This window comes from Thunnus maccoyii, chromosome 15 (genome assembly GCF_910596095.1).
Source record: "Thunnus maccoyii chromosome 15, fThuMac1.1, whole genome shotgun sequence".
NCBI lineage: Eukaryota > Metazoa > Chordata > Actinopteri > Scombriformes > Scombridae > Thunnus > Thunnus maccoyii.
Genome location: NC_056547.1, coordinates 23,515,836 through 23,530,348, shown reverse-complemented (window position 1 = coordinate 23,530,348; position 14,513 = coordinate 23,515,836). Strand labels below are relative to the sequence as shown.

The 14,513-nt window shown below is 39.1% G+C and overlaps 1 protein-coding gene across 14 annotated transcripts in view; it reads left to right on the top strand.

Annotated features, from left to right (window-relative positions):
* Nucleotides 1–14,513, top strand: part of adcy2b (adenylate cyclase 2b (brain)) — a 54,620-nt gene that overhangs the window by 22,235 nt on the left and 17,872 nt on the right. For all 14 annotated transcript variants that reach the window (XM_042435683.1, XM_042435686.1, XM_042435690.1 and 11 more), the window contains 7 exons: nt 395–556; nt 1,505–1,654; nt 5,865–6,013; nt 7,460–7,571; nt 8,790–8,917; nt 9,803–9,961; nt 11,213–11,345. In XM_042435683.1, the coding sequence (XP_042291617.1) occupies nt 395–556; nt 1,505–1,654; nt 5,865–6,013; nt 7,460–7,571; nt 8,790–8,917; nt 9,803–9,961; nt 11,213–11,345 (993 nt within the window). The remainder of the gene's footprint in view (nt 1–394; nt 557–1,504; nt 1,655–5,864; nt 6,014–7,459; nt 7,572–8,789; nt 8,918–9,802; nt 9,962–11,212; nt 11,346–14,513) is intronic.

Sequence of the window (14,513 nt, the reverse complement as noted above, 5' to 3'; positions counted from 1 at the left end):
TATTTTGTTTTCTAGGCAGGATTTTTTGAGCAGCCTACTCATCTCTAATAATTCATCACAGGATCAGCAGTTTATCGGTGGATCTTTTTGTGAACAAGAGTGGGCAGCCCACCGAGCTCACATAACTGTGTTCTGTACTGTATTTAGACAACATGCAGACAAATAGGGAAGATGCAGGACATAAATTGCTGGTGGGATGCAATCGCAGGCATTTTTGTGATTTATTTTGGGCGCTTCTGTGGTAATTTTGGCATTACTGTAGTACATGTATGGCCATGCATATTACCTTAGAAATAGGTTGACGTTTTTACTGTAAAAATACAAAACATTGCAAATCACTGGAGATTTTTGTACAGATGTGGCTGATTTTGGCAGTAATTCTATCTGTTCCCAGGTGTCCTTCTTCCTGTTCATCGTGTTTGTCGTGTACACCATGCTGCCCTTCTCCATGAGAGCGGCCATTATCGCCAGTGCCATCACCTGCTTCTCGCACACCGTCACCCTTAGCGTCTATTTGGCCACCACCCTCACAGACCTGGAGACTTTAGTCTGGCAGGTAAGACAGATTTATAATGTTGAACCACAAACTTTTGGAACATACAGATCAACCTGACTGTTGTAATCTCCTTTTTACACAACTTCCTGCTCTTGGAGCAGAATTTAGCTGAGATGACTCTGCTGTGAGCTTCCTATTTCGGTTTCTGAAGGCCTACATGATTGCTTCACCGCATTGTTATCTACAGCACAGGGGTTAGTTTCTCAAAACGAAATTGGCAAGGTTGTTCCATGCACAATTAAAACTGATGAGATACAACATTTTAATAAGGTCTGTGTTGTGAAACAGTGAACTTGTCCTGTATCACTGTGACACAGCACATTCAGCAAAGCCTGCACAGTCAAATGAACTGCCTTTTAATGTACTCGGGGAACAGCTCTTAAAACACTGGCTTGGTCTGAACAGTCTCTTGATACAGTATCATCACATAGAGACACACACAAAGAGAGTCCCACAATAAAACAAAATAGAAAAATCTTCAATATAAATACATCCCATATGCAAAACCTATACATGAAGTAAAATGGAACACACACACACACACACATATACACACACACAAAGCAATGCTCTTTAGTCAGTAATCAAAGCAGACAGACTGATAACACTCTAATCACTGTAGTCTCTCTCTTCTCCGTCTTGCACATACACAGTGGAAAACCACATTAACAATAAAACATGCTCATTGCCCTTGGATACAGCACCAAGGACAACCTATTGATATGCATGGCCACATTTTAAAGTGCTTGAGGTTGACATAGTGGTGGAAAAGCGCTGTGGAAGTGTGTGCTCTACCTGGTTTTACAAGGTAATAATGTAGGTTTAAGTGGTAGGCAGATAGTGGGAAAATGACACATACAGGCATATCTGGAACATGTGGCACCCTCTAGCATTATTTTAATGCCATATTCTCTCTGTGTATATGTGTGCATGTGGGGTATGTGGCAGATCTTAGCCAACGTGATCATCTTTACCTGTGGCAACCTGGCTGGGGCGTACCACAAACATCTGATGGACCTGGCACTCAAACAGACCTACCAAGACACCTGCAACTGCATCAAGTCCCCCATCAAACTAGAGTTTGAGAAGCACCAACAGGTACACACACACACATACACACACACACACACACACACGATCAGATCTGAAATCATGTATGAGTGAACTCTTAGAGGACCTTTTAGGAAAGACGATATTTGCTTTCTTTCTAAGAGTTAGATAAGACTGATACTGCTCTCATATTTGTTTGATCATTATGAAGCGGGAGCCCTCAGGTTAGTGTAACCCACCTAGGGCTCACAGACTACTCAAATATATTTAGGACCAATATCTATGTCCATAGGAGGGGTTGAAAGAGAGAATGACAGACACAGTAAGCAATATTTTTAGCTTTTTAACCACAAATTATGATTATTAAACCTTTTAACCAGGAAATTGACATGTGTGTTTCTCTTTAAATCATGAACTGAATAACAGCACAACATCATGTATCTGACATAACTCACATTCTTATATTCAAGGTTATAGTTTAAGTGCACATATTCAATAGTCTTCTTGAACATACTACATTATTATCATTAGCACTGGCAGTGCATAACAGGACAGCCATGCTGCAAGTGTACATAATATAACACTAGCAAAAGTACAAAAGTAATTGAATCCAGTTTCACTTCACATAAATGTCATATGCTTGGCATTCATAACAAAGTTATCCACTACCACTTGTTTTAGTTGAACTAGTTTGTAACTCAATTAGCACTACATATGCTTGTGTTATTTAATTTATTCTGTACTGTCGAACTTCTACCTGAATATTTCACCTCTCTAATCAGAAGTCTGCATGGTTCATCTGGGTAAGATAACTCTGGCTGACACATTGTTTGAGCGAACAGAAAATAATAAAATAATCTTACAGAGCCCAATTCTCTAATGGGTTACATTAGCTTAGCTTAGCACAAAGACTGTAAACAGGGGGAGACAGCTAGCCTGGCTCTCTCCAACCTTTAAAAAATCTGCCTACCAGCCCCTCTTAAGAAGACTAATTAAACTGTTTTTTTTTTTTTATCTCCTTTGTTTATTCAATACAAAAACTGAAGTGTAAAAACAAGCTGTGGTTTTATGGGAGGGCATGTGCTGGGCTATTTCGTGACTTGGGTGCAGTAAGTCACTGCACCCGGGCCAAGAAATAGTACTACATATAACCCCTGTAAGACCACAACTTGTTTTTACACTTCAGTTTTTGTACCAAATAGGAAAACGACATCTAACATGGTAATTTGGCTAAGAAATAGTACTGCATATAACCCTACTGTAAAACCACAGCTTTAGACAGAGCCAGGCTAATTAGCTGTTTCCCCCTGCTTCCACTCCTTGTGCTAAACTAAGCTAACCGTCTCGTGTCTTTATCTATAATTAACGGACAGATATAGAGGTGGTATCAATCTTCTCGTCTAACTCTCAGAGAGAAAGCAACGTCAGTGTTTTTATTTTAGACTGAAATCTTTCAATACAAGACTACAATCAAAAATGTAATAAATGCTAATCCATCTAATACATCTATTCCTGCAAAACCAGATTTTAAGTCATGAATGTTTGTTTCATTGTTTCCTGTCAGAGCCACACATACTTGATGAGGGCCCAGATTAAATTCAAAACCTATTTTGTTTTATTGCCAAAATATTTCACTTCTCAGCTTTGTTAGCTTTGAGGAGTTATTAAGTCGATTATGTCTAAAGAGGCATTATGCAGTGACATTTGCTTGACATTAGCGTCTTTGCCCTGACATTCGCCGTTCTCTCCAACCAGGGAAATGACACATAATTTTACAAATTAATAATCCACTCAGTAGGGATTAGCTATGACTATTTCCTGGAATTGTAAAATTGTATTATTTCCTTATTATCATTTATCATCAATATATAATTTTTAAAGGCATGGCTATGACTATAGGACTATTACAAATGTCTTGTATAAATATATTATCCATTTATTTGAAGATAGAAAATTATTTATGATATAGTATATATTTTATTAATGCTTCAGGTGGGCAAATGTTATTGCTACTCTTCCAAATTTTGTGTGCTTGCACCAGTGTGTGTGTGTGTGTGTGTGTGTGTGTGTGTGTGTTGAGAGTGTGTGAAAGTTAACACAAATGCCAGTGCATAACTAAACAACACCACATCTCATTCAATAGCCGAAATACAAATCACTTCCGTTCATTAATCAAACACATGACTAATAAAGCTTCGTCTCTACAGGCTATTATAGCCCCTCTGCATGCCCGCAGTGGAGTGTTCATATTGGTTCAGTGCTGAATAAGTAAATAAGTGCGGGTGGTGAAGGCTCCTATTTTTAGCACAACCCCCCTCCCCAAACCCCTCTCTCTACTTAATTTGCTTCTGTGTTTTAGGAAATGAGCCCGTAGTGTGTGAACAATGTAATGACCCTCTCTGCTGTGAGCCGCATTTATGAGTCACACCCCCTCAGGCAGCTACTCACTCTCTCTAACATGCACACACACCCACACACACACACCCACACATGCACACGCACGCCAAATCACCCTCAAACAACTCTCCATCCAAATGTGTACGGTGCTAAGCGAAAACCTACAACTTTCATGGTTACACAACAAGCATGGGCGATAGATCTTGCATCTCCGGTTCTCCGTTTTTCTTATTCCCCCAGAAAACCAACCATACTACACAATCACATGTCTTGTTAAGATATTTCCAGTGCAGCTGTGAGGAATTTGACAGTGGAGAATATGTCAACTTTCTAAAGTTTCCTGCCACAAGAAATGTCACTTCTTTGGTACGTTTCCACAAATGTAGATGTGTCCCAGTGTTCACAGCTGTATTGATATGCCCATTTGCTACCTTTGAATAAAAGCAGCTTGACTCTAGTGGTGTTTGAAAGGCATTGTGGGAAACGTAGAAAGTGAAAACTGAAACAGAAATCAGAGAGGCAAGTTGAGTACACCAGTAAAATAAATAACAACCCTTCAGTATAGAGGGTTCAACGTCACAATTGTTCATTTGGTAAGTCTATCTGACAAGGACTTCTTTAATTTTCCCCTCAAGTTCCCCATGATCATCTAAAACCCAAGTGTAGGATTATAGACCAGCCACAAATTTACAGAACTGCCATGTTACAGTACATATTTCACATGTGAGGTCATTTTCTCCGCCTCAATCGTTCTTTGGGTTCCTCAGCTCAATTATGCTGAAAAATTAGCCCCGATGAACCATCATTAAGGCGTGTAAAAGTCTATTTAAGAGATTAAATATTAGCTGTGGATGACTATGGCTATATTTATACAGAGTATAGAATAGAATAGAATAGAACAACACAACACAATAGAATAGAAGAGAACAGAACTAGACAACACAATAGAATAGAATAGAGTAGAACAACATGACACAAATCAATAGAACAGAATAGAACAAAACAAAACACAATAGAATGAAACAGAATAGAACACAACACAAATGACCACATTACAAAAGAAAAGACTAAAACAGAACAGAACAGAATAGAACATGCTGTTTTTATGTGGCATATAATAGTTATACCAATATAACTTACATAGTACATTTTACATGTGAAACCTGTGGCTATATAAAAACTGAATATCCCTATGCACAAATCTTACTAAAGAATATGAATTTGGATCTGTGCCTCTATATTGGTTGAGAATTCTGACCCGAAATAATATTAATAATTCTTGCTTGCTGCCATGTTTTATTGCTGGCTCAAAATGTACAAGTGATGCTGTGTGGGTTGGAAATCAAAATGACTGTAAGCCGAGCATTCTGCAGATTTATCAAGGTCACAGTGTGTCATTCTATCAATGCTGCTGCATTATCATGTTAAAATGTGTGAATATAAAACATTTAGTGACCAGTCTATGAATAAAACTCTTTTTTTTAATTCAGTCTACCACTTTTGGACTCAAAAGTACTATTTGATGGATTGAAATGAAAGTTTGCGGACATTCATGGTCCCCAGAGATGGGGATGAAGCCTACTAACTTGGAAAACCCTCAACCTTTCATCTAGATCCATCACCACTTTTAGTATGCCCAACATTTTGATTTATGACCAAATACTGTGAAACTGAACATCCTCAGCTGTACTTGGTGTATGTTAGCATGCTGACGTTAGCATAGAAATTAGCAATATAAAGGTCATTTGTAGGGGACAGGTTTGGCCAACATGGCTGCAGACTTTTAGTCTTGTTTCTTCATTGGATCCCAATCACTTGACTCTACCTTGCCTGTCTTTGATCTTTGCCCCCGCACCTCTAGGAACGTTTACTCTTATCCTTGCTGCCGTCTCATATAGCCAGGGTGATGAAAGCCGAGATCATCCAGAGGCTTCAGGGACCAAACTTTGGCCGAACTGAGAGTACCAACAACTTCCATAACCTCTACGTTCAGCGGCACACCAATGTCAGGTAAATTTCCCTCTCCTTTATCTGGGCCCCCACATAATAAAGGTTATTATTTTCTGCTCTCGTCTCAGCGCTTGATTGCTCCTATACCCTCCTGTCCTCCCCCTCGCCACTGCTCATCCCTTGTCTTCTTTTGTCCTCCCCTCTCTATCTGCTCTCACATGAGGATTGCTCCTCTCCTCTGCCCTCCTCTCATCTTCTGTCATCTCCTCGCATTTACTTTCCTCCTCTTTCCTTTCCTTTTCTGCTATCTTCTCTACATCCCATCTTCTTGTTTCTTTTCATTGCCATGGCCAAATTCAGTTCAGAGTTAATCCTCTCCCATTGTATTTTGAGGTCACTTTGCCAAATGAAGAGGAGTCTCACATCCTCCTCTATAGCGTGGCAGGAAGAGGGTTTGTAGAAACAGAGCAGAGCACACAAATCCAGGCTTACCGTGAGAGTCTCTCCTAGGAATGTCCTCTGAAAAACCTGCTTTCCAAAACAGCAGAAACAGCATCACTGTGTCCCTTTTAAGTGGGTCTCAGGTGTGTGTCTGTGGGTGAGTGTGTGCATGTGTGTTCTCATGTTGATTTGCCCATTATCCTTCCAATAATAACAAATCCTCACATGGTCCAGTTCACACTAAAGAGGCCAATCTCACCAGAAGAAGGAGTTGACACCCAAGGACAGGTGGCAGTGTGGTTCCTCCTGCGCTAGACAGATCGTGCAGAGCCAAACACCAGCTGCTGCCTTCACTATCATGTCTTCAACTGTGATAATTGGTTGCTGGTGTTGAAGAGCAGAATAAATTGTGTGTTTTTTACACTTACTGACATATCATTCCTTCTCTCTGGGAAATGGTCGGATACTTGAAGAGGCCTTGCACACAATTTGTCACATTTCCGAAGAAACTTAGAGTGCTGTTTATATAAGTTTATTTCAAATTTAGCAAAAACGTTGGAAAGGTTTCAATATTTAAGAATGGAACATTTTAGCAATTGTTATGTTTCTTTTCTTGTGCATTTCAATGTTATTTAAAATGTAAACATGCATGTGAAATGTGAAATATAGATAGAAAAGGAAGTGCATGAGACTAAAGTGGCAAATATTAGATGCATGGTCCAGATACGAAATAGAAACCAGTACAACCATGTGTATGTGTGTAAAATGTTTTCTCTGCTGCCCTCAACATTTAGTTGTCACCTTCATTGACTTGAGTGTGAGCACTAATCAAGAACTGAGTGGGTTTGTGCGGTTCAACATCGTATGCAAGTTAATTAAAAGACAATCAACAAATACCAAGGTGTTCCATTTCCTTGTTACTTTACTAGTAGAATGACTGTCCAGGATATAAAACCTTATGCTCCTTTCCTCCTCCCCGCAATGAATTGTGTTATTTGATGGTAGTGTTATTCAGTATCGCAATAATATTTATGTTATTTGTTGTTTCTTCTTGTTTCTCTGCAGCATTCTGTATGCCGACATCGTGGGCTTCACCAGACTGGCCAGTGACTGCTCTCCAGGTGAACTTGTGCATATGCTGAATGAACTCTTTGGCAAGTTTGACCAGATTGCAAAGGTAACAATATATAATGACAGTATATTGAATTGAATTGAATTGATTTGAAATGAATTAATTTCATACACATGCAAACTACGCGTCCTGTACAAGAAAACAGTGGTGAACAACCTACATTTGTGAACTTGTATTTTGTGGCGGTCATTTTTTGGATATATACTGTAATGTGTTTATATTCCTCCATATGCAGTATGTTAATGACAAAATATGGACAAAATATCAGAAACATTTTTCAGTATAGTGTAGTCCAGCATGCCATCTAATAGAAGCTAGTAGTCTTGTATTGATAAGTCAGGATTCCTTAAATGGATTTTGGATAGATATAATGGAGTTTTTCACATTAAAAAATCATTGATAATCTCATAAACCTTGCACAAAACACATCAGAAAAGTCCCTTAATTACTAGAGCTTCCATGAATCAATATAATAAATCCTTTAAAACCCATGATACTAACCCTTACTGTCTGTAGTTACAATATAGTAATTTTTTAATAAATAATTAATTCAGATTTAATGGGGAAATTAAAGTTGTATAAGGTATAAAATAATGTGTTTTGTTGCACATATAAAGCTGTAAGATAATGTCACCTGAATTCATTCAATTCATTTGAATAGCGTGCGCAACTGGGTTAACCAGAAAATAACCGAGAAGAGAGACAAAGACCTCTCTATTGCTGTCAATCAGATGAAGCACGGCCTTGAAATAAATCTTTTCTCTGTCCTGCGGCCACTCTTGGCCTCCGTATCGTACCTTCCCAAAGTACTGTGTGTGTCGACAGCTGCAGGTTGTGGCAGTGTGGGCTGGTCGGAGTGTATCTGGCGGTCTCGTGGGTACTCCGCTATTCGGTTCTAAACAGTTGAGTCAGGCTCTCTCAGCTTTGTGTCCAGCAGCTCTGTCCTCCCGCTGATGAAGCTGCCATTATATAAACCCGGTCCAATGATGAGCTGCTACACATCCCACATGTGGAACAAGAGATAATGTGTTATGTGTGTGGGTGTATGATTCTGGGCTTAATGGATATGATTGTGTGTATGTGTGTGTGTGTGTGTGTATGGGTTGTTTGGAGGTGAGAAAGAGCTCCAAAAACTGTCAGTTTTTTAAATAAAATAGTTAACCATTAATAAAGATGTTAAGAATTATTGGCAGATTATGGTTCCAGAGAGTTTGATCATTTGTCCCCTCTTTACCTTTCTCTCTCTCTCTCTCTCTTTCAAAGGAAAACGAGTGCATGAGAATCAAGATCTTGGGAGATTGTTACTACTGTGTGTCTGGTCTGCCTGAATCGCTGCCTCACCACGCAAGGAACTGCGTGAAGATGGGCTTGGATATGTGTGAGGCCATCAAGTAAAATACCAGATCTCCCTCTCCTCTTCTCTGTCTGTCTCTCTCTCTCTCTCTCTCTCTGTCTCTCTCTCTCACACACACACACACACACACACACACACACACAAACGGAAACACAAACACAAACACGTCTGTCAAACAGATTGCGCAGAAGGAATGCCAGACTTGGTTTCAGCTCTGTTTGAACTCCAGAGTAAACACAATGTGAATGCAATATGATAAGCCTCCCGACTGAACAAATAAAAAATTCAAACAAATGAAAAAACATTCTCTTTCTGCCCCCTCCTCCCTCCTTCTGCTCTCTGTCTCTGTGTCTTTCACTCATCACGCACATTAGTTTTACAGACCAATACGTTAGCGTGCCAGCACTGACCTTTAATCACAATCAGATTTAAAATGCCATTCGTTGTCGTCCACCTGTGACACAATGAAGCGGAGTCTGTATTTCAATGCCAATGCAGAGGATTTTCCACCATGACTAGAATCAAATTCTTTTACTGCCAGCACGGGCTATGGCATTCAAAAAACGGAAGTCTAAAAAAGGAGATAATATCATCCATAAAAAGCATTTTTAAAAAAAGCACAAATGATCATTTTTACAAGTTAAACAAACGAGATATAACACGTTGATTAGTGAGCTTTAGTGGTGTTAATACAAAGACTTTTTCAACTTTGGGCAGAGCCAGGCTAGCTGTTTCCCCCTGTTTCCGGTCATTATGCTAAGCTAAGCCAACCACGTCCCCACTCCAGCTCCATACTTAACACACACACACATGCAATTGATATCGATACTCTCATCTTACTACCAGAAAGAAAGCAAATAAACATATTTCCCAAAATACTGAACTGTTCCTTTAAAGATTCCTTCTTCTGTACTCTCCACAGGAAGGTCCGAGATGCCACTGGAGTTGATATCAACATGCGTGTTGGCGTTCATTCTGGGAACGTCCTGTGTGGTGTGATTGGCCTCCAGAAATGGCAGTATGATGTGTGGTCACATGACGTAACACTAGCCAATCATATGGAGGCAGGAGGGGTGCCAGGGTAAGACATAATTGCATAATTGCAGTGCCCATTTAAAACATTCCTGTTCAGAACGGGCCGATTGCCTATTTTTTCTGAAGAACGCATATATATGTATCAACTGACAAATGTATCTGTTAAAACAATAAGGAATTAATAAGTTTAATGTTTATAAATTAGATTAAATTAAATTAGATAGTTAGATGTTTTATGAGCTACAACTCAGCTTGTTCTTACTGTGGTTGCAGTGCTGCTTGCAAGTTTTTGTTTGTTTTTTTTTATTATTGTGTAATTGGAAGATTAGATGCATGTACTTGCTAGGCTGACTTTTTAAACCATAGGGGAAGCTATGCTTTGGGAAATAACTAACACTTTCTGCTCTCTCAATGATTAATGTTAAGTTGCACACAAGCAACTCAGTGTATTCCCATCTGCTCCACTGCAGTTCCATGTAGCCTAACACGTACTGTAGATGTGAGCAAGTGAACCGTTTCTGATGCTTTTTCACTCTTAAAAGAATAACATTGAATCCGTGCTCATTTCTTAACATTTTCTGGCTGTGGAAATAGTCAGATTTATCAAATATCAGCATCAAATATTAAACATTGGCCAGTCCAAAAGAAATATTAACATCAGTATCACTCTTCTAAAACCAATGTTGGCTAGATCACAGTAAACCACCCCCTTAAATCCAAATATGAAAACACACCTGAGGGAACAACATATTGATGTGTTGCAGCAGCACCAAGAACAAGTGCAATCAAGAGTCAGCTGTAAAATGAACACATTTACAGACCGGGTGGAACATGGGATATGTCTGTTTTCATTCTACCCCGTCATAAGCATTTTGTTAATTATAGCCTCCTCATTTGACCAATCAGCTCTGCATTTGTTACGTAGCCATTAGGTCTGCCATCCTACCTCTGTAACAAGCACAGGAAAATCGGCTGGTGGTTATGTGTATGCTACACTGAAAATAAGCTCTCCTGTGCCACTGTGTTGTCTCACTTGGCTGCTAATGGTTTGTCTCCTCTCACGCCTGCTGAAAGACATCTGAAAAATATGCCCCGCTGAAAAAAACATATTCCCATCTCCATCCGTCTCTGTTTGCTAGGGTAACAAACAAAGCAGAAAAAGGAGAATTGCAGGTTTGTGTAGCTCTAAAGCTGGAAAGTAAATAATACTTTTGACAGAGCTGGTAATGACATAATGACAAAAATTCTTAACCTCTCATCATCAGTCAACTTTTCTGCCTTTCTGTCTCATCTACAGGAGGGTCCACATCTCCTCAGTGACTCTGGAGCATTTGAAGGGCTCATATAAGGTGGAACTTGGAGACGGACAGAGTCGAGACTCTTACCTGAAAGAACACAGAGTGATCACTTACCTGGTCATTAACCCTAAGGTCAGATACTATCACATACATGGTTTTATACATTCAAACACACAATCAAAAAGCACTATCAGACAGGTTACTATAACACTAAAAATGACATTCAATTCGGCTGACTGTCAATATTTCTTCCTGTTGATATATGAATATTTTGTCCATTTTAAAGCACTTTTAGTTGTTTTCCTTCCTACAAAAAGTTTATTTTATCAGATTTGTGAAAACTCTTATTGTAATAACCAATTTTTTTATCCATTTCAAGTGCACTCATATAGTAGTGGTGTACATATGAAATTGGTCCAGGAAAATACATGATTGGTACATGTTGAAAGCAGATATTCATACATAAGCTAAACAAAATAACAGGAGCATCTGACATTGTAATGCGTTCTGGCGTTCTGGCACTGGAAAACTTTAAAGGGGATGTTCAAGAAGCAGGTTGGTGGGCAGGAGTATGTGATTAAAGGTGGTATTTATTAGCAAAAATTCACTCCAGGAAATGCCTCAAAAATAACTTACAATTGAAGTAAAGAACAAATCAACAGCTATGACCTGTAGCCTCACAACAAGCTGCCACCTACTCTCCTTCCCATTACTAAACATCAGTCACTGGTCTTTTAACCTCTCAGCCTTGCCAAACTGGATCCTACCATCTGCTCAGCTTACCACAGGGTGAGCTGGACTCATATAAAGCTTTAAAAGTGTACAGAACAACAAACAAGCATTCAAATTTGATTTTTGTGATATTACTGACAATCACAATTTTCTATGGGCACACACACCCAGCCGTGAGTGCACCAAATGTCATTTACTACAGAACAGATTTACAGTTCCTCCCTTTACTTGACAGTGACTGGCCACGCACGCCTTAGAGCACCTAATGATGCACACCGGTTTTCACTATCACTGATTAAGAAGATGATCTTCCCTATCATCCCACAACACACACTTAAAAATATATACATTATCACAGCAGGATCTTGCACTTAAACAACACATAACATTGTGAAACACAAAATACTCAACTGAACCTTATATTTTGTCATTTGTGTAAACAGAAGAAGAATCTTTACTTATATAGCACTCAAATCAGGTTTACAAGTTGCTTCATGAAGTGCAAATGCAAGCGTACAATGGCAAAAGCATATGATACACACTTCACTCAAACACAAGCAAACAAGTGAGGTCTAACATTACTGATAAATTAACAGATTAACTGAAACATTGGACTGAAATTAACGATTTCATACAAACACAAAAAAACAGTGGTAATGTTGGGAACCAGAGCCTAGTGATAAAGGGAGCAGAGCAACCTTTTCACACTTATTGTATAACCTTCAGTTTTTGTCACAGCAGTTTATTCAACTGAAAGAGGGTGATGAGGTGTTCTTGTTCTTTTGTCCAACCTCTGCCCTTTACCCTGGAAAAAGAGAAAGCATTGTCATCACTTCACAGCCTACATACTACAAATTATATTATATTCACTTGACAATAACTTATATATGTTTAAATAGAAACTGCTTGTGTGTGTTTTGAATTATTAATTGGGTTAGTTTTATTGGAAAAAATATTGAGAAAGATGTTCTGATTCAACTCAACAACTTTTTAATTTAAAATGGCCTTTTGGACAGATTTCAGTCTGGCTTCAGACCACACCACAGCACGGAGCCTGCACTGATTAAGGTGCTCAATGACATTCATCTGAACACTGATTCAGGTAAAACATTAGTTTTGGTGCTGCTTGACCTGAGTGCAGCCTTTGATACTGTTGAACATAAAGTAGTCATTGACAGACTGGAAAAGTGGGTGGGATTATCTGGAACAGTCCTCAGTTGGTTCAGATTATATCTTGAAAAGGTCTTTGTTGTTGCCATTGGTGATCATTAAACAGAGCGGATCACTGTGACATGTGGAGTCCCCCAGGGTTAGATTCTGGGGCCTCTATTATTCAACCTGTATATACCCCCTCTAGGTCAAATCACGCAAAACAATGATATTGTTTATTATTATATTAGGCTCTTTGAATTGTTCTTGTGTATAAAATGTGGTATACAAATAAACTTGCCTTACCTAGTTTTCATGTAATTTACAGTAGATGAAATGAGGGTCTACTTTCAGCACCGTGGACAACACCACTGCTTTATAAACATCTTGATGAGATGGTCAGGTTTGCACAAAAGAAGTCCACATTGTTGTCAAGTATAGGGAATTAATATAATTGTGTGGAGTACCAATGACAGTATAGTATGTTATCAGATGGACAATTTCACCGCTTGTTTTCTGTGCGGGTGTTCAGTCTGTTGCTCTACTCAGTGAAGATTATGTTTGAAGTGTTCCTTTCACTGCTTGGCTTGAGACACAGAGTGGACTGAAACATTGTGCTGCATAAAGAGCTAGTTAAGGACATACTGTATAAGAGATCTGCCTCTGCTGAGAACTTTCTGCACTGATCATCTCTATACAGAGTGTGTTGTTGGCATCCAGTCTGTGCTCAGTTTTTTTTTTTTTTTTTTGGTTTGGCAAATGAAAAACTGTGCTTAACAGTTCTCTGCCTTACTAATCCCTCCATAACTTGGCTACAATGCACCCACCCCCTTAAATATCTGCAGTAAGGCCTTCCTCTTTCCTCCTCCAGGCATCCTGTGCTCACTATCTGCTTGCTTCATAGACCTCAGGGCTCTTGGTGCAACAGTGACATGTCTTTTCTGAAGTATCAACGTCTTGAAGCTTTCCGTTGCCTCTTTTGGAAATGACGAAATAAGCCAGAGTGTCTTTAAGGCATTGATTTCTCTAAATCCGCTCCTTTCCTTTTGCATTTTTCCTCTTCTCACTCTCTGATGCTTCTCCAAACAGCTTGACCAAGGATTGGTAGCTTTCCCATATAGCCATCTCATCACTTTAAATCCTGAAGATTCCCATTTTAGTAGAAGCATATTCCAGTTCACAGAGTAGCAGAGATAACCTCCTCAGTGTACAATGTTAATTTCAATGTGTCAAAAAAACTTTAAAATTCGTATGTGTTGATGATGATCAAGCATGTTTTGATTGATAATGTTGTGATTGTCATCTATTAGATGGTCAGAAAAAAGAAGAAGTCAGCTATCTGCGCTGTCAAACATATTTCAACACATTTTATCAGTGCAAGCAACATGTTTCCAAGAACTACTCTGCTGAGTCGCTGTT